Source organism: Triticum aestivum, chromosome 5A (assembly GCF_018294505.1).
Source record: "Triticum aestivum cultivar Chinese Spring chromosome 5A, IWGSC CS RefSeq v2.1, whole genome shotgun sequence".
Lineage (NCBI taxonomy): Eukaryota > Viridiplantae > Streptophyta > Magnoliopsida > Poales > Poaceae > Triticum > Triticum aestivum.
Window position 1 is genome coordinate 41,086,253 of NC_057806.1, and position 21,458 is coordinate 41,107,710.

Below are 21,458 nucleotides of genomic sequence, written 5' to 3' on the forward strand. Positions count from 1 at the left end.
TATCAGAAATGCTGTAGTGCTCCCACTCACTTTCTTGTAAATACAGACTTCTCCAAAATTCTGTATAAAACCATATGCTTTGATCACACTATCAAAGCGTATATTACAACTCCGAGATGCTTGCACCAGTCCATAGATGGATCGCTGGAGCTTGCATATTTTGTTAGCACCTTTAGGATTGACAAAACCTTCTGGTTGCATCATATACAACTCTTCTTTAATAAATCCTTTAAGGAATGCAGTTTTGTTTATCCATTTGCTAGATTTCATAAAATGTGGCAATTGCTAACATGATTCGGACAGACTTAAGCATCGATACGAGTGAGAAACTCTCATCGTAGTCAACACCTTGAACTTTGTCAAAACCCTTTTTCGACAAGTCTAGCTTTGTAGATAGTAACACTACTATCAGCGTCAGTCTTCCTCTTGAAGATCCATTTAATCTCAATGGCTTGCCGATCATTGGGCAAGTCAATCAAAGTCCATACTTTGTTCTCATACATGGATCCTATCTCAGATTTCATGGCCTCAAACCATTTTGCGGAATTTGGGCTCATCATCGCTTCCTCATAGTTCGTAGGTTCGTCATGGTCAAGTAACATGACCTCCAGAACAGGATTACCATACCACTCTGGTGCGGATCTCACTCTGGTTGACCTACGAGGTTCGATAGTAACTTGATCTGAAGTTACATGATCATCATCATTAGCTTCCTCACTAATTGGTGTAGTAGTCACAGGAACAGATTTATGTGATGAACTACTTTCGAATAAGGGAGCAGGTATAGTTACATCATCAAGTTCTACTTTCCTCCCACTCACTTCTTTCGAGAGAAACTCCTTCTCTAGAAAGGATCCATTATAAGAAACGAATGTCTTGCCTTAGGATCTATGATAGAAGGTGTACCCAACAGTCTCCTTTGGGTATCCTATGAAGACATATTTCTCTAATTTGGGTTTGAGTTTATCAGGATGAAACTTTTTCATATAAGCATCACAACCCCAAACTTTAAGAAATGACAACTTTGGTTTCTTGCCAAACCACAATTCAGATTATGTCGTCTCAACTGACTTAGATGGTGCCCTTTTTAACGTGAATGCATCTGTCTTTAATGCATAACCTCAAAACGATAGTGGTAAACCGGTAAGAAACATCATAGATTGCACTATATCCAATAAAGTACGGTTATGACGTTCAGACACACCATTATGCTGTGGTGTTCCTGGTGGCGTGAGTAGTGAAACTATTTCACATTGTTTTAACTGAAGACCAAACTCGTAACTCAAATACTCTTCTCCACGATCAAATCGTAGAAACTTTATTTTCTTGTTACGATGATTTTCAACTTCACTCTAAAATTCTTTGAACTTTTCAAATGTTTTAGACTTATGTTTCATTAAGTAGATAGACCCATATCTGCTTAAGTCATCTGTGAAGGTGAGAAAATAACGATATCCGCCACGAGCCTCAACATTCATCGGACCACATACATCTGTATGTATGATTTCCAATAAATATGTTGCTCTCTCCATAATACCGGAGAACGGTGTTTTGGTCATCTTGCCCATAAGGCACGGTTCGCAAGTACCAAGTGATTCATAATCAAGTGGTTCCAAAAGTCCATCAGTATGGAGTTTCTTCATGCGCTTTACACCAATATGACCTAAACGGTAGTGCCACAAATAAGTTGCACTATCATTATTAACTTTGCATATTTTGGCTTCAATATTATGAATATGTGTATCACTACGATCGAGATCCAACAAACCATTTTCGTTGGTGTGTATGACCATAGATGGTTTTATTCATGTAAACAGAACAACAATTGTTCTCTAACTTAAATGAATGATCGTATTGCAATAAACATGATCAAATCATATTCATGCTCAATGCAAACACCAAATAACACTTATTCAGGTTTAACACTAATCCCGAAAGTATAGGGAGTCTGCGATGATGATCATATCAATCTTGGAACTACTTCCAACACACATCGTCACTTCACTCTTAACTAGTCTCTGTTTATTCTGCAACTCCCGTTTCGAGTTACTAATCTTAGCAACTGAACTAGTATCAAATACTGAGGGTTTGCTATAAACACTAGTAAAGTACACATCAATAACATGTATATCCAATATACCTTTGTTCACTTTGCCATCCTTCTTATCCGCCAAATACTTGGGGTAGTTCCGCTTCCAGTGACCAGTCCCTTTGCAGTAGAAGCACTTAGTCTCAGGCTTAGGACCAGACTTGGGCTTCTTCACTTGAGCAGCAACTTGCTTGCCGTTCTTCTTGAAGCTCCCCTTCTTCCCTTGCCCTTTTACTTGAAACTTAGTGGTCTTGTCAACCATCAACACTTGATGTTTTTCTTGATTTCTACCTTCATTGATTTCAGCATCACGAAGAGCTTGGGAATTGTTTCTGTTATCCCTTGCATATTATAGTTCATCACAAAGTTCTACTAACTTGGTGATGGTGACTAGAGAATTCTGTCAATCGCTATTTTATCTGGAAGATTAACTCCCACTTGATTCAAGCGATTGTAGTACCCAGACAATCTGAGCACATGCTCACTGCTTGAGCTATTCTCCTCCATCTTTTAGCTATAGAACTTGTTGGAGACTTTATATCTCTCAACTCGGGTATTTGCTTGAAATATTAACTTCAACTCCTGGAACATCTCATATGGTCCATGACGTTCAAAACGTCTTTGAAGTCCTGATTCTAAGCCGTTAAGCATGGTGCACTAAACTATCAAGTAGTCATCAGATTGAGCTAGCCAAACGTTCATAACGTCTGCATTTGCTTCTGCAATAGGTCTGTCACCTAGCGGTGCATCAAGGACATAATTCTTCTGTGCAGCAATGAGGATAATCCTCAGACCATGGATCCAATCCGCATCATTGCTACTAACATCTTTCAACATAATTTTTCTCTAGGAACATATCAAAATAAACATAGGGAAGCAACAACGCGAGCTATTGATTTACAACGTAATTTGCAAAATACTACCAGGACTAAGTTCATGATAAATTAAAGTTCAATTAATCATATTACTTAAGAACTCCCACTTAGATAGACATCCCTCTAATCCTCTAAGTGATCACGTGATCCATATCAACTAAACCATGTCCGATCATCACGTGAGATGGAGTAGTTTCAATGGTGAACATCACTATGTTGATCATATCTACTATATGATTCACGCTCGACCTTTCGGTCTCCGTGTTCCGAGGCCATATCTGTTATATGCTAGGCTCGTCAAGTTTAACCTGAGTATTCCGCGTGTGCAACTGTTTTGCACCCGTTGTATTTGAACGTAGAGCCTATCACACCCGATCATCACGTGGTGTCTCAGCATGAAGAACTTTCGCAACGGTGCATACTCAGGGAGAACACTTATACATTGATAATTTAGTGAGAGATCATCTTATAAAGCTACCGTCGAACTAAGCAAAAATAAGATGTATAAAAGATAAACATCATATGCAATCAAAATATGTGACATGATATGGCCATCATCATCTTGTGCCTATGATCTCCATCTCCAAAGCATTGTCATGATTTCCATCGTCACCGGCATGACACCATGATCTCCATCATCTTGATCTATATCAATGTGTCGTCACATGGTCGTCTAGCCAACTATTGCTCTTGCAACTATTGCTATCGCATAGCGATAAAGTAAAGCAATTATTTGGCGCTTGCATCTTATGCAATAGAGAGACAACCATAAGGCTTTTGCCAGTTGCCGATAACTTCAACAAAACATGATCATCTCATACAACAACTTATATCTCATCACGTCTTGACCATATCACATCACAACATGCCCTGCATAACAAGTTAGACGTCCTCTACTTTGTTGTTGCAAGTTTTACGTGGCTGCTACGGGCTTAGCAAGAATCGTTCTTACCTACGCATCAAAAACCACAACGATAGTTTGTCAAGTTGGTGATGTTTTAACCTTCGCAAGGACCGGGCGTAGCCACACTCGGTTCAACTAAAGTTGGAGAAACTGACACCCGCTAGTCACCTATGTGCAAAGCACGGCGGTAAAACCAGTCTCGCGTAAGCGTACGCGTAATATCAGTCCGGGCCGCTTCATCCAACAATACCGCCGAACCAAAGTATGACATGTTGGCAAGCAGTATGACTTATATCGCCCACAACTCACTTGTGTTCTACTCGTGCATATTACATCAACGCATAAAACCAGGCTCTAATGCCACTGTTGGGGAACGTAGTAATTTCAAAATTTTCCTACGCACACGCAAGATCATGGTGATGCATAGCAACGAGAGGGGAGAGTGTTGTCTACGTACCCTCGTAGACCGGCAACGGAAGCGTTGACGCAACGTAGAGGAAGTAGTCGTATGTCTTCCCGATTCGACCGATCAAGCACCGAAACTATGGCACCTCCGAGTTCGAGCACACGTTCAGCTCAATGACGATCCCCGGACTCCGATCCAGCAAAGTGTCGGGGATGAGTTCCGTCAGCACGACGGCGTGGTGACGATCTTGATGTTCTACCGTCGCAGGGCTTCGCCTAAGCACCGCTACAATATTGTCGAGGATTATGTGTTGGGGAGCGTAGCATAAATTCAAAATTTTCCTACGTGTCACCAAGATCTATCTATGGAGTCATCTAGCAACGAGGGAGGAGTGGATCTACATACCCTTGTAGATCGCGCGCGGAAGCGTTCAAGAGAACGGGGTTGATGGAGTCGTACTCGTCGTGATCCAAATCACCGATGATCCTAGCGCCGAACGGACGGCACCTCCGTGTTCAACACACATAGGGAGCAGCGACGTCTCCTCCTTCTTGATCCAGCAAGGGGGAAGGAGAGGTTGATGGAGATCCAGTAGCACGACGGCGTGGTGGTGGAAGTAGCGGGATTCCAACAGGGCTTCGCCAAGCGCTACGGGAGGAGGAAGATGTGTCATGGGAGGGAGAGGGAGGCGCCAGGGCTTAGGTGTTGCTGCCCTCCCTTTCCCCCACTATATATAGGGCCAAGGAAGAGGGGGGGCGCAGCCTTGGCCCTTCCTCCAAGGAAGGGTGCGTCCAAGGGAGGAGTCCCTCCTCCCCAAGGCACCTCGGAGGTGCCTTCCCCCTTTAGGACTCTTCCTTTCCCTCTTCTCTTGGCGCATGGGCCTCTTGGGGCTGGTGCCCTTGGCCCATATAGGCCAAGGTGCATCCCCTACAGCCCATGTGGCCCCCCAGGTCAGGTGGCCCCACCCGGTGGACCCCCGGGACCCTTCCGGTGGTCCCGGTACAATACCGGTGACCCCGAAACTTGTCCCAATGGCCGAAATAGCACTTCCTATATATAAATCTTTACCTCCGGACCATTCCGGAACTCCTCGTGACGTCCGGGATCTCATCCGGGACTCCGAACAACTTTCAGGTTACCACATACTAATATCTCTATAACCCTAGCGTCACCGAACCTTAAGTGTGTAGACCCTACGGGTTCGGGAACCATACAGACATGACCGAGACGTTCTCTGGCCAATAACCAATAGCGGGATCTAGATACCCATGTTGGCTCCCACATGTTCCACGATGATCTCATCGGATGAACCACGATGTCAAGGACTTAATCAATCCCGTATACAATTCCCTTTGTCTATCGGTACGATACTTGCCCGAGATTCGATCGTCGGTATCCCGATACCTTGTTCAATCTCATTACCGGCAAGTCTCTTTACTCGTTCCGTAACACATCATCCCGTGATCAACTCCTTGATCACATTGTGCACATTATGATGATGTCCTACCGAGTGGGCGCAGAGATACCTCTCCGTTTACACGGAGTGACAAATCCCAGTCTCGATTCGTGCCAACCCAACAAACACTCTCGGAGATACCTGTAGTGTACCTTTATAGCCACCCAGTTACTGTGACGTTTGGCACACCCAAAGTATTCCTACGGTATCCAGGAGTTGCACAATCTCATGGTCTAAGGAAATGATACTTGACATTAGAAAAGCTTTAGCATACGAACTACACGATCTTTGTGCTAGGCTTAGGATTGGGTCTTGTCCATCACATCATTCTCCTAATGATGTGATCCCGTTATCAACGACATCCAATGTCCATGGTCAGGAAACCGTAACCATCTATTGATCAACGAGCTAGTCAACTAGAGGCTTACTAGGGACATGGTGTTGTCTATGTATCCGCACATGTATCTGAGTTTCCTATCAATACAATTCTAGCATGGATAATAAACGATTATCATGAACAAGGGAATATAATAATAACTTATTTATTATTGCCTCTAGGGCATATTTCCAACAGTCTCCCACTTGCACTAGAGTCAATAATCTAGTTCACATCGATATGTGATTAACACTCAAGGTCACATCCCCATGTGACTAACACCTAAAGAGTTTACTAGAGTCAATAATCTAGTTCACATTACCATGTGATTAACACTCGATGAGTTCTGGGTTTGAACATGTTTATGCTTGTGAGAGATGTTATAGTCAACGGGTCTGAATCTTTCAGATCCGTATGTACTTCACAAATCTCTATGTCATCTTGCAGATGCAGCTACTACGCTATATTTGGAGCTATTCCAAATAACTGTTCTACTATACGAATCCAGTTTACTACTCAGAATAATCTGGATTAGTGTCAAAGTTTGCATCTGCGTAACCCTTTACGACGAACTCTTTTACCACCTCCATAATCGAGAAAATTCCTTAGTCCACTAGTTACTAAGGATAACTTTGACCGCTGTCCTGTGATCCATTCTTAGATCACTCTTGTACCCCTTGACTGACTCATGGCAAGGCACATTTCAGGTGCGGTACACAGCATAGCATACTGTAGTGCCTATGTCTTAAGCATAGGGGACGACCTTCGTCCTTTCTCTCTATTCTACCGTGGTCGAGCTTTAAGTCTTAACTTCATACCTTACAACTCAGGCAAGAACTCCTTCTTTGACTGATCCATCTTGAACACCTTCAAGATCATGTCAAGGTATGTGCTCATTTGAAAGTACCATTAAGCGTTTTGAACTGTCCTTATAGATCTTGATGCTCAATGTTCAAGTAGCTTAATCCAGGCTTTCCATTGAAAAATACTTTCCAAATAACCCTATATGCTTTCCAGAAATTCTACGTCTTTTCTGATCAACAATATGTCAACAACATATATTCATCAGAAATTCTATAGTGCTCCCACTCACTTCTTTGGAAATACAAGTTTCTCATAAACTTTGTATAAACCCAAAATCTTTGATCATCTCATCAATGCGTACATTCCAACTCCGAGATGCTTACTCCAGTCCTTAGAAGGATTGCTGGAGCTTTGCATACTTATTAACATCTTTCAGGATTGACAAAACCTTCCGGTTGTATCACATACAACCTTTCCTCAAGAAAATCATCGAGGAAACAATGTTTTGACATCCTATTTGCAAGATTTCATAAATAATGCAGTAATCGCTAATATAATTCCAACAGACTCTTAGCATCGCTACGAGTGAGAAAGTCTCATCGTAGTCAACTCCTTGAACTAGTTGGAAAACATCTTAACGACAAGTTGAGCTTTCTTAATGGTGATACTTACCATCATTGTCTGTCTTCCTTTTAAAATCCATCTGTACTCAACAGCCTCACAACCATCGAGCTGTTCTGTCAAAGTCTACACTTTGTTTCCGTACATGGATCCTTTCTTGGATTTTATGGCCTCGAGCTATTTATCGGAATCCGGGCCCACCATCGCTTCTCCATAGCTCGTAGGTTCATTGTTGTCTAGCAACATGACTTCCAAGACAGGATTACGTACCACTCTGAAGTAGTACGCATCCTTGTCATCCCATGAGGTTTGGTAGTGACTTGATCTGAAGTTTCATGATCACTATCATAAGCTTCCACTTCAATTGGTGTAGGTGCCACAGGAACAACTCCCTGTGCCCTGTCACACACTAGTTGAAGAGACGGTTCAATAACCTCATCAAGTCTCCACCATCCTCCCACTCAATTCTTTCGAGAGAAACTTTTCCTTGAGAAAGGACCCGATTCTAGAAACAATCCCTTATTGCTTTCGAATCTGAGACATGAGGTATACCCAACTGTTTTGGGTGTCCTATGAAGATGCGTTTATCCACTTTGGGTTCGACTTATCAGCCTGAAACTTTTCCACATAAGCATCGCAGCCCCAAACTTTTAAGAAATGGCAGCTTAGTTTGTCTAAACCATAGTTCATACGGTGTCATCTCATCGGAATTACGTGGTGCCCTATTAAAGTGAATGTGGTTGTCTCTAATGCCTAACCCATAAACTATCGTGGTAATTCGATAAGAGACATCATGGTATGCATCATATCCAATAGGGTGCAGTTATGATGTTCGGACACACCATCACACTATGGTGTTCCAGGCTGTATTAGTTGTGAAACAATTTCCACAATGTCTTAATTCTGTGCCAAACTCGTAATTCAGATATTCATCTCTATGATCATATCATAGATCTTTTATCCTCTTGTCACGATGATCTTTCAACTTCACCCTGAAATTACTTGAACCTTTCAATAATTCAGACTCGTGATTCATCAAGTAAATATACTCAACATCTACTCAAATCATCTGTGAAGTAAGAACATAACGATATCCACTACACGCCTCAGCACTCATTGGACTGCACACATCAAAATGTATTTCTTCCAACAAGTTGCTTTCTAGTTCCATTTTACTGAAAATGAGGCTTTCAGTCATCTTGCCCATGTGGTATGATTTGCATGTCTCAAGTGATTCAAAATCAAGTGAGTCCAAACGGTCCATTTGCATGGAGTTTCTTCATGCATATACACCAATAGACATGGTTCGCATGTCTCAAACCTTTCAAAAACGAGTGAGCCCAAAGATCCATCAACATGGAGATTCTTCATGCATTTTATACCGATATGACTTACGTGGCAGTGCCACAAGTAGGTAGTACTATCATTACTATCTTATATCTTTTGGCATGAACATGTGTATCACTACGATCGAGATTCAATGAACCATTCATTTTAGGTGCAAGACCATTGAAGGTATTATTCAAATAAATAGAGTAACTGTTATTCTCCTTAAATGAATAACCGTATTGCGATAGACATAATCCAATCATGTCTATGCTCAACGCAAACACCAATCTCGATGGTAGAGGGAGCGTGCGATGCTTGATCATATCAACATTGGAAACACTTCCAACACATATCGTCAGCTCACCTTTAGCTAGTCTCCGTTTATTCCATAGCTTTTATTTCGAGTTACTAACACTTAGCAACCGAACCGGTATCTAATACCCTGGTGCTACTAGGAGTACTAGTAAAGTACACATCAACACAATGTATATCAATATACTTCTATCGACCTTGCCAGCCTTCTCATCTACTAAGTATCTAGGGTAATTCTGCTCCAGTGGTTGTTCCCCTTATTACAGTAGCACTTAGTCTCGGGTTTGGGTTCAACCTTGGGTTTCTTCACTAGAGCAGCAGCTGAATTGCTGTTTCATGAAGTATCCCTTCGTGCCCTTGCCCTTCTTGAAACTAGTGGTTTCACCAACCATCAACAATTGATGCTCCTTCTTGATCTCTACTTTTGTGGTGTCAAACATCGCGAATATCTCAAGGATCATCATATATGTCCCTGATATATTATAGTTCATCACGAAGCTCAAGCAGCTTGGTGGTAATGACTTCGGAGAACCATCACTATTTCATCTGGAAGATCAACTCCCACTCGATTCAAGCAATTGTTGTACTCAGACAATCTGAGCACAAGCTCAACAATTAAGCTTTTCTCCCTTAGTTTGCAGGCTAAGAAAATCATCGGAGGTCTTATACCTCTTGACGTGGGCACGAGCCTGAAATCCCAATTTCAGCCCTCGAAACATCTCATATGTTTCGCGACGTTTCAAAACATCTTCGGTGCCTCAACTCTAAACCGTTTAACTGAACTATCACGTAGTTATCAAAATGTGTATGTCAGATGTTCACAACATCCACAGACAACGTTCGAGGTTCAGCACACTGAGCGGTGCATTAAGGACATAAGCCTTCTATGAAGCAATGAGGACAAACCTCAGTTTACGGACCTATTCCGCATAATTACTACTATCAACTTTCAACTAAATTTTCTCTAGGATCATATCTAAACAGTAGAACTGAAGCGCGAGCTACGAGATAATTTGCGAAGACCTTTTGACTATGTTCAGGATAATTAAGTTCATCTTATGAACTCCCACTCAGATAGACATCCCTCTAGTCATCTAAGTGATTACATGATCCGAGTCAACTAGGCCGTGTCCGATCATCACGTGAGACGGACTAGTCAACATCGGTGAACATCTTCATGTTGATCGTATCTTCTATACGACTCATTCTCGACCTTTCGGTCTCTTGTGTTCCGAGGCCATGTCTGTACATGCTAGGCTCGTCAAGTTAACCTAAGTGTTTCGCATGTGTTCCGAGGCCATGTCTGTACATGCTAGGCTCGTCAACACCCGTTGTATTCGAACGTAAGAATCTATCACACCCGATCATCACGTGGTGCTTCGAAACGACGAACTTTCGCAACGGTGCACAGTTAGGGGGAACACCTTCTTGAAATTTTAGTGAGGGATCATCTTATTTACTACCGTCGTTCTAAGCAAATAAGATGTATAAACATGATAAACATCACATGCAATCAAATAGTGACATGATATGGCCAATATCACTTTGCTTCTTTTGATCTCCATCTTCGGGGCTCCATGATCATCATCGTCACCGGCACGACACCATGATCTCCATCATCATGATCTCCATCATCGTGTCTTCATGAAGTTGTCTCGCCAACTATTACTTCTACTACTACAGCTAACGGTTAGCAATAAAGTAAAGTAATTACATGACGTTTATGTTGACACGCATGTCATAAATAAATTAAGACAACTCCTATGGCTCCTGCCGGTTGTCATACTCATCGACATGCAAGTCGTGATTCCTATTACAAGAACATGATCAATCTCATACATCACATATATCATTCATCACATCCTTTTGGCCATATCACATCACATAGCATACCCTGCAAAAACAAGTTAGACGTCCTCTAATTGTTGTTTGCATGTTTTACGTGGCTGCTATGGGTTTCTAGCAAGAACGTTTCTTACCTACGCAAAAACCACAACGTGATATGCCAATTGCTATTTACCCTTCATAAGGACCCTTTTCATAGAATCCGATCCGACTAAAGTGGGAGAGACAGACACCCGCTAGCCACCTTATGGAACTAGTGCATGTCAGTCGGTGGAACCAGTCTCACGTAAGAGTACGTGTAAGGTCGGTCCGGGCCGCTTCATCCCACAATGACACTGAATCAAGATTGGACTAGTAACGGTAAGCATATTGAACAATATCAACGCCCACAACTACTTTGTGTTCTACTTGTGCATAGAAACTACGCATAGACCTAGCTCATGATGCCACTGTTGGGGAACGTAGCATAAATTCAAAATTTTCCTACGTGTCACCAAGATCTATCTATGGAGTCATCTAGCAATGAGGGAGGAGTGGATCTACATACCCTTGTAGATCGCGCGCGGAAGCGTTCAAGAGAACGGGGTTGATGGAGTCGTACTCGTCGTGATCCAAATCACCGATGATCCTAGCGCCGAACGGACGGCACCTCCGTGTTCAACACACGTACGGAGCAGCGACGTCTCCTCCTTCTTGATCCAGCAAGGGGGAAGCAGAGGTTGATGGAGATCCAGCAGCACGACGGCGTGGTGGTGGAAGTAGCGGGATTCCAACAGGGCTTCGCCAAGCGCTGCGGGAGGAGGAAGATGTGTCATGGGAGGGAGAGGGAGGCGCCAGGGCTTAGGTGTTGCTGCCCTCCCTTTACCCCACTATATATAGGGCCAAGGGAGAGGGGGGGGGGCGCAGCCTTGGCCCTTCCTCCAAGGAAGGGTGCGGCCAAGGGAGGAGTCCCTCCTCCCCAAGGCACCTCGGAGGTGCCTTCCCCCTTTAGGACTCTTCCTTTCCCTCTTCTCTTGGCGCATGGGCCTCTTGGGGCTGGTGCCCTTGGCCCATATAGGCCAAGGCGCACCCCCTACAGCCCATGTGGCCCCCCAGGGCAGGTGGCCCCACCCAGTGGACCCCCGGGACCCTTCCGGTGGTCCCGGTACAATACCGGTGACCCTGAAACTTGTCCCGATGGCCGAAATAGCACTTCCTATATATAAATCTTTACCTCCGGACCATTCCGGAACTCCTCGTGACGTCCGGGATCTCATCCGGGACTCCGAACAACTTTCAGGTTACCGCATACTAATATCTCTATAACCCTAGCGTCACCGAACCTTAAGTGTGTAGACCCTACGGGTTCGGGAACCATGCAGACATGACCGAGACGTTCTCTGGCCAATAACAAATAGCGGGATCTGGATACCCATGTTGGCTCCCACATGTTCCACGATGATCTCATCGGATGAACCACGATGTCAAGGACTTAATCAATCCCGTATACAATTCCCTTTGTCTATCGGTACGATACTTGCCCGAGATTCAATCGTCGGTATCCCGATACCTTGTTCAATCTCGTTACCGGCAAGTCTCTTTACTCGTTCCGTAACACATCATCCCGTGATCAACTCCTTGATCACATTGTGCACATTATGATGATGTCCTACCGAGTGGGCCCAGAGATACCTCTCCGTTTACACGGAGTGACAAATCCCAGTCTCGATTCATGCCAACCCAACAGACACTCTCGGAGATACCTGTAGTGTACCTTTATAGCCACCCAGTTACGTTGTGATGTTTGGCACACCCAAAGTATTCCTACGGTGTCCGGGAGTTGCACAATCTCATGGTCTAAGGAAATGATACTTGACATTAGAAAAGCTTTAGCATACGAACTACACGATCTTTGTGCTAGGCTTAGGATTGGGTATTGTCCATCACATCATTCTCCTAATGATGTGATCCCGTTATCAACGACATCCAATGTCCATGGTCAGGAAACCGTAACCATCTATTGATCAACGAGCTAGTCAACTAGAGGCTTACTAGGGACATGGTGTTGTCTATGTATCCACACATGTATCTGAGTTTCCTATCAATACAATTCTAGCATGGATAATAAACGATTATCATGAACAAGGGAATATAATAATAACTTATTTATTATTGTCTCTAGGGCATATTTCCAACATTATGGTGGAGGGGGGCACCGCACACGGCTAAGAGAACGATCACGAAGATCAACTTGTGTCATGGGGTGCCCCCTGCCCCCGTATATAAAGGAGGGAGGGGGACGTGCGGCCGGCCCTAGGGAGGCGCGCCTGGAGGAGTCCTACTCCCACCGGGAGTAGGACTCCCCCCTTTCCTACTTGGACTAGGATTGGGAGGGGGAGAGAGAGGGAAGGGGGGCGTCGCCCCCTTCTCCTTGTCCTATTCGGACTAGGGGGAGGGGAGGTGCGCGACCAGCCCTTGCCTCCTCTCCTCTCTTCCACCGAGGCCCAACAAGACCCATTAGGTTACCGGGGGGTTCCTGTAACCTCCCGGTAATCCGGTAAAATGCCGATTTCACCCGGAACACTTCCGATGTCCAAACATAGGCTTCCAATATATCAATCTTTATGTCTCGACCATTTCGAGACTCCTCGTCATGTCCGTGATCACATCCGGGACTCCGAACAACCTTCGGTACATCAAAACATATAAACTCATAATGAAATTGTCATCGTAACGTTAAGCGTGCGGACCCTACGGGTTCGAGAACAATGTAGACATGACCGAGACACATCTCCGGTCAATAACCAATAGCAGAACCTGGATGCTCATATTGGCTCCCACATATTCTACGAAGATCTTTATCGGTTAGACCGCATAACAACATACGTTGTTCCCTTTGTCATCGGTATGTTACTTGCCCGAGATTCGATCGTCGGTATCTCAATACCTAGTTCAATCTCGTTACCGGCAAGTCTCTTTACTCGTTCCGTAATACATCATCTCACAACTAACTCATTAGTTGCATTGCTTGCAAGGCTTAAGTGATGTGCATTACCGAGAGGGCCCAGAGATACCTCTCCGACAATCGGAGTGACAAATCCTAATCTCGAAATACGCCAACCCAACATGTACCTTCGGAGACACCTGTAGTGCTCCTTTATAATCACCCAGTTACGTTGTGATGTTTGGTAGCACCCAAAGTGTTCCTCCCGCAAACGGGAGTTGCATAATCTCATAGTCATAGGAACATGTATAAGTCATGAAGAAAGCAATAGCAACATACTAAACGATCAAGTGCTAAGCTAACGGAATGGGTCAAGTCAATCACATCATTCTCCTAATGATGTGATCCCGCTAATCAAATGACAACTCATGTCTATGGTCAGGAAACATAACCATCTTTGATTAATGAGCTAGTCAAGTAGAGGCATACTAGTGACACTATGTTTGTCTATGTATTCACACATGTATTATGTTTCCGGTTAATACAATTCTAGCATGAATAATAGACATTTATCATAATATAAGGAAATAAATAATAACTTTATTATTGCCTCTAGGGCATATTTCCTTCAACACATCGGCATCCCTTCGTCAAAAATACCTTTGCGTGCAGTATTTGCATGCATCCATTGTCAATAGCAGCTTCCCACTCGAACCTGATGAATATAGAAGGGAAACCATTCCAATAACTGAAACAGAACCATCTAGTGAACCATAATCATTTTCTTTTGCTGTAGTATTTTACATTACAGCACTGCCTAAAGTATTTCATCTCTCTTTTGTTGAAAAACTTGGAAGGATTATTTTCACATTGGTCTTAATTCGTCGATGTTTGCACCGTCTATGTGGACATGTCGGCATCCAGTTCTTGTTTGTCTAGCACATGTCTTGCAACATACAGTTGTTGCCATATAGTCGGCACAAGCTTCTCAAGGTTCCCGTGGGACACGGAGGCATCCCTTTGTTGACAATAGCTTTGCGCGCAGAACTGGCATGCATCCATTGTTGACAACAGCTTCAAACTCCAACCTGATGGCATCCATCATATCAACGACACTTACCCTGGTCTGATAATAGAACTCTCCTGCAAAAGTAGCAATGAAATAGTCATCCTCATACAAATATGTCAAATTATATCATTGATGTTTCAGTGTTGTTGTCAAAACTGTAATGGCTGTGTCTAACCTTACGTGGCATTAAGAATATCAGGGGCAAGGAACTAACAATCAAGATTGAGAGACTTTGGGATGCCAAAGTTCAGGTCAGGCTCATGTATTACCAAATAACTACCTAGCATACAATTTGCAGAGGAAATTAAACTAATTAAGGATTCCTGTGGCAAACAAATAGCAAGAGATGAGACTACTTGCTAGCATTAGCCTCATCCGCTCTTTGCTTCTACCCATGCTTGATGCATCTCCAGCGGCATCCAAATCGCCATCACGTTGCGTCACTTGGACTGTATGACATCTGAAAACCACAACGGGGCGTTGCCAGGACAGTGAAGGATGCACAATTGAAGGCATATGTTCCAGATTTCTGTAATTGGACACCATAGAGATTACATGCAAAATTCATCAAATCAACTGCCAGTGTGACATTCTACTCTACCACAACAATCATCAGATCTTGTAGTTGAATAAAGTAATACTGTTTCAATGTCTCATACATCCCTGATGGCCACCATCTTGATCCTCCAATAATCTAGGGATTAGGTGGCGAAGGGTTCATAACTCTGTCCAAACTTCAAAAATGACGAAGGGTTGAGCCTATTTGCTGCTCAGAAAAAGAAAATCATGCCAGTCTCTATCCCTTGCCAAGTCCCATTACCAAATATAATTAGCCAATGTTCCAACGAAGATCGATGGAACCACCAAAGCAGAGTAAAACAATTACCAAGGGATGTAGTCAGGCGCCACAATAGTTGTGCTTGTTGTCAGATTTTGGCTTGCCTCCCATGGTAATCGGTAAAGAGCTATTCAATTCTTCTGGTCGCAGACCAGAGCGCAGCCCCAAATCTTCTTCCTGTAGCAAGTTTGTTATTATATATGAAGCAATCGTAATCTCGAGCACTGATTTTTTGTACACAACATTTACTCATTGACAGAAAACGGACCAAAAGACCAGTCCTAATATTTTCAAGCACAACAAATACGAAGATTGGAGAAAAAAAAGTTCAATACAGGATAAAACCTATCGCATGATCTTTCAGTTTTATTTGTTCATGAACTTCAACACGGAGCAAACAGGGAATCAAGTAGAGAAGGTGGGATCAAATGAGAAATTGAAGATGGTGTTCCACTCTCCGTCCTTGTAACAATGCAATCTTGCATTCAATTCGTTCATTCCCCAACAAACAAAATTTCTTGCTGGTGCTTTGCCGCGTGGTTGGAGGCTTGAGCAGGGGATCTTGTGCCCACCATCCAGCTCGGAGAGGAGATCCCGCCGGCGGAGGGAATCCTACCAGATGAGGGGAGCATGGGTCTCCGCGCCTCAATCCAGCCAGAAGGAGCCGCCATTGCCGCCGACGGAGCACGATGTGCTCAGAGATGAGAGGGAGGGGTGTCTAGATAAGTCTGAGTTCTATTGTTTTAAATTTATTTTCTAACGGCGCAGCCAACATAGAGTTGGGGTGAACAAAGAGGCACGAAAGAGCCAAGATGACCATGTGGGCAGAGATAAGCTTGATGCTAACTGGAAAATGGTGTTAAGAGGAAGGGGATGGTGATAGTGATTAGACAGTCAAAACCTGCATGCTCAACACTCGTTGCGGTAAGTGGCCCAAAATAGTTATACATGGGGGTGCAAGTCGATTTGGAAGGAAGCCGGTTGAATTCAAAAAATGTGAGTTAAGCAAGTCAATGTGCCTAGGTTGAATTGGAAAATGAGAAAGTTGCGTAGTGACGAATCTTGGTAGCATCACTAACTATATTAATCTGCATGTGTTGTTCTCCGGTTGCGATGATGCATAGGTACTTGAGTTAAGAGACATGGAAAAGAACATTATTTCTCCCGTTGCAACCGCACGGGCATATTTGCTAATAAACAAAAACACCCCAACACCAAACCAATCCAAACAAACAAAAACCAAGTTCATTTGCATCGGCCAGTTGGAGTTGCCCTTACGTGATCAGCATTCGAGTTGCCCAAAGGGCACTCTCGGACAACATACCAACAGTATGAAACGTAGGAACAGCGGCTACAGGCCTTCGGCAACCCAGTACCACATGCTCAGTCTCGAAGTTACGAAACCATAACAGAAGCATATTCAGCACGCATTCACGATTTACTGATAGAACGTTAACTTTAACATCCACCATAGTTACAAATCCATGTTACATAATTCACTTATAGCCCCATGCTTCAGAATTCATTCATAATCCAGAAAATAGTTTATTCAGGATACTGTTCCAGATCATAGTTTTGATGCTTCTGGTGTTTACTGCATTCCCCTGTCATCAGACCCTGTCAGAACAAAGAACACCATGTATAGCGGTTTCACACATGAAGCCTTGGTAACAAAACTAATGGAAAATTTAAGACTTCAATTAATGGTTAAGGAAGCAAAATACATATAAACATATTAGAAACAGGAACTTCACAGAAAAGCAGTAGCTTGAGTGCAACAATTAAGCAAGCATGTGCACATTAACTACTAAGATACTCCCTCCGTCCAAAAATATTTGCCATCAAAATGGATAAAAAAAGATGTATCTAGAACTAATATACATCTAGATACATCCCCTTTTATTCATTTTGATGACAAGTATTTCCGGACGGAGGGAGTACAATTTATAACCCAAAATTTACACAGGCTGTTCTGAAGAAGTCATTAGGGCCTAAGTATGTGAACTCCACTGCGGTGGTCTGTTAACTCAATACTTTTTTGGTGGCTCCGAATTTCAAACAGAATTACGCAATTAATAACCAATTACAGAAGGACTAGATGGATAAAAATACTCCCTACGTATCAAAATATAGGACGTTTTTGACAGTCATGGTGCCAAAAAACATCTTATATTTTGATACAGAGGGAGTACATGAAAGTGGGCCAACAAAAAGACAAGAGACAAAACAATGCTAGAGAAATAGTAAACATATGCCCCACAGAACAAAAGTGAAGACAAACAACAATACGACTTAACATGGTGTAAGCATTTGACAAGACAAGGTACATGCATGACAACTAAGTTCATATTTTGGTTACATTTCATAAAGGACAGACCACCTGACTCCTAATGAGTTTGAGTTCTACACAGGTTCATCTAGTTAAGACATGCAGGTAAAAATCCCAAAAACAAAGCTAGGTTATATAGTTGGTTGCGCATTAACTCGTTTTAAAGTTAAAGAATATAGGTGGGTTAGGTATAAGAGGGGATAATCTGAAATTTTTCTGTGTTCAAGAACAATTGAACGTTTCCTCAAAAAGTAGGGACAGCTAAGTCAACAGAAGCATTAGCGAGCTCTGGAAAGCACCAATATAATTAATTAGAAAATACACAGTATGAATTCTACTGTGCTAAAATAACAAAGTAGAGACCATTTGAAGAGACAAGTTTTTCTACAAGGTAACTTGACCTGATGTTTTAGAGGATAAGTATTTGAGTCCAAAGAACAGATTTACTGGGCGCTGCAGAATTGCATTGGGAAAAATACAATTTTCCCAATTTAAGCATGGGCTTAGAAGTTTGCTAGATGGTACAAATTATTCCATGAAGTTTTAGGGCTTCCATATAATCATAGTTCAGACGACAGGTGAAGCTACATAAGTATGCTATATATATAAACTAGGTGTCATTTTAACAGCCATCTATTGTTAATACCTCATCAATAAAAGGATGTTAATGACAGCAGTTCTAAGGTGCTGGTTTTGCCAATGCCGAAATGTATTGGAAAAATTAATACTGCAACTTGAGAGTAAACTGCAGTATGAGCAACCTGATTTTTTTATGATAAAAGCTATCTATTTATTTTCTCAAGTTGCATAAAACAACAGTCTGACACCATTGGATAAAAGTGGTCACTGCTCAACTGGCTGATGCAACATTAAACATCAGAGATTGCAGAAACTGCAGCTTACTCGAGAGTAAACCAAGTGCATATTTGAAATGTGTTAGTGTTGGTACAATGTTAAGTTAGAAAACAAAGGTTGGAATTTCATACACATAAAACACTACCTACCAGGAGGAATTCTTTATCCCTCCAGCCTCAGGTTCTTCTCCTTGGCACCTTGAGCCTTCTGCTATCTTTGGCTTCTTGCATTCCACCTCATCTTCAATAGGAGCGTGTGGTCGTTTCGTGATATCGGGTTTCTTTTCATCATCTAAGAGCTGAATAGGCAGAAACATGGTGGAGATCAGAAGCAGGTATTAGTCAAAGACTGGAGAGACAAATTCGCCCAACATAAAGAATATAGTACATATTTTAACATATGGATAGAACGAAGCTTGTTACCACCTTCCCTACCTTTCTATCCGCCTCGTCCACATCCACATCGTCGCCCTCGTCGTCTTCGTCGTCCTCGTCGTCTTCGTCGTCCTCGTCGCCATCCTCGACATCGACCATGTAGAATACATCACGAGCACGTTCGAAAGCACTCATTTCCTGAATATATGCAGGGAGAATATATCCTAAGGATTAACTGAGGCATACAGATCCAGCACGGGATTACGAATTATAGCGATCCAGCACGGGAGGCCTGAAATCTGGATGGAAGGAAAGACTAGACGACGAAAGACAAGTGAGTGATTGGGCGCACCTCTCGTAACTTGTCGATCTTTTGCTCGAACGTCTTACCATCAGAACTGTTCATGATCGCGCGGATCTTGTCCAGACCAAAGTGTCGGAACAGGTCGGTCAGGCGAAGAGGAAGAGGCGACGACTGTGGATAGGGTGAATAAATCACACTACAGTAGCCTTTGTCGCCGGTTGTGTTGCCTTCGCAGCGTGATGCCATCCCAGCCATGGTTACCGGAGGGGAACGGCGGCGGCGTGGGGAGATGGCTTGGGTTTCTAGTTGCGAATGGCTCGACGATTGCGGAGACTCGATTCCTTTTATTTTATTCGGGATGCCAGGCCGTTCGTTTGACGGCGCCCACGCCTGTTGTTTATGGGCCAGCCCAGTGAGCTTCTGCAAGTCCCGATCTATGGGACATAAGCTTCTCGGCCCGGTTTTGTGAAGCTTCCGGCTCTTTTTCCCATTTTTTTCTTTTCTGTCTCTTTTTTTCGCTTTTTACTCTTTTCCTTTTCTTTTTTATAAAGAAGATACCTCGCACCCCTGCCAGTAGAAGCAATGCATCACCCCCAATGATTTCTTTCCAAAAAACAAAACATTTGGAGCCAGCAGTCCGGCCGGACTTTCCGCCGGCCCGCACGCCACGCTGGCGCACGCAACCATGTAAACAATCGTCTCGCGCGAGCCAAGTGTACATGGGTGGGCCCACGCGCGAAACTGCCCTTCTCCTTTCCTCTTTCTTCAACCCCCAGCTGCCGCGGCTCTGCTCCTTCACAGACCGCAGCCTCCCTCCATGCCTCTCGCAACTTGTGCAAGCTCTGTCACCGGCGACGAAGTGCTACCATCGGTCGGCGAGATGTTGCAACTCTACTCTACTGGCCGACGAGGAGCATAGAAAAGCTACAACCCCCCGCTGATGGTGCTGGAACCGTGTGCAGAAAAGTTGCAACCCCACGTCAACGGCAGCGAAGGAGAAGCAAACTAAGTGAGGCAACCGGCGAAAGAACTTTGCTGGAAACGGCCAAGTTTTTTGTTGCAACCGTCGCCATTTTTTTCTACTACCGGCGCCGGATTTGCTACATCCATCGCAGCGGAGCTACGACCTACTATGGCGATGCCTTTTTTGTTGCAACCGTTGTTGGATTTTGGTACTACCGGTGATGGATTTTGCTACATACATTATGCCAGAGCTGCGACCCGCATGTAAGCAGTCACGTCAGCACTGTCTGGTCCCACATGTAAGCAGCCACGTCACCATCTACTGGGCCCATATGTCAGCACCATTGACCGGTCAAAACTAATGATGAGTTATTACCGACGGGAAGGAGTGTGTGGAGAAAGAGAGGGAGTGTGAGCCTGAGAGAAAATGGGCTCCCTGGGTCACTCCCCTGGCAAAGTTTTGAAGTGTCGTTTCCTCTCCTTGAGCCTACCCGGGTGCGACGCCGTCAATTCAATCGTACACTAATCATACACGCAAATGTGCAATCAAGATCAGGGACTCACGAGAAGATATCACAACACAACTCTAGACACAAATTAAAAATAATACAAGCTTCATATTACAAGCCAAGGGCCTCGAGGGCTCAAATACAGAAGCTCGAATACAAACGAGCCAGCGAAAGCAACAATATCTGAGTACATACATAAGGTTAAACAGTACTGCCTTAAGAAGGCAAACACAAAAACAACAACGATCGAAGAGGCAAGGCCTCCTGCCTGGGACCT

The 21,458-nt window shown here is 43.5% G+C and overlaps 1 protein-coding gene across 3 annotated transcripts; it reads right to left on the reverse strand.

Moving 5' to 3' along the window:
* Nucleotides 1-17,266: 17,266 nt before the first annotated feature.
* LOC123106497 (trigger factor) lies at nt 17,267-20,064 on the reverse strand. Of its 3 annotated transcripts, none has more exons than XM_044528648.1 (4): nt 19,758-20,064; nt 19,457-19,603; nt 19,177-19,329; nt 17,267-17,464 (listed from the first exon to the last, which is right to left on the reverse strand). In XM_044528648.1, exons 1-3 carry the CDS (start codon nt 19,962-19,964, stop codon nt 19,177-19,179), a joined length of 507 nt encoding a protein of 168 aa, XP_044384583.1. In that variant the 5' UTR covers nt 19,965-20,064; the 3' UTR covers nt 17,267-17,464. The 3 variants fall into 3 exon arrangements, with proteins under 3 accessions (XP_044384583.1, XP_044384581.1, XP_044384582.1); XM_044528646.1 differs by having other exon boundaries at nt 19,181-19,329; nt 19,466-19,603; nt 19,758-20,032; XM_044528647.1 differs by having other exon boundaries at nt 19,181-19,329; nt 19,758-20,032.
* Nucleotides 20,065-21,458: the final 1,394 nt, after the last annotated feature.

Excerpts from the sequence above, each read along its gene's own strand:
- LOC123106497 (XM_044528647.1), bottom strand. The coding sequence starts at position 19,964 with ATGGCTGGGATGGCATCACGCTGCGAAGGCAACACAACCGGCGACAAA. Across the intron at positions 19,604-19,757 it reads AGATCGACAAGTTACGAGAG|GAAATGAGTGCTTTCGAACG; the intron begins GTGCGCCCAATC and ends GCATATATTCAG. Across the intron at positions 19,330-19,456 it reads CGGATAGAAAGGTAGGGAAG|CTCTTAGATGATGAAAAGAA; the intron begins GTGGTAACAAGC and ends CTGCCTATTCAG.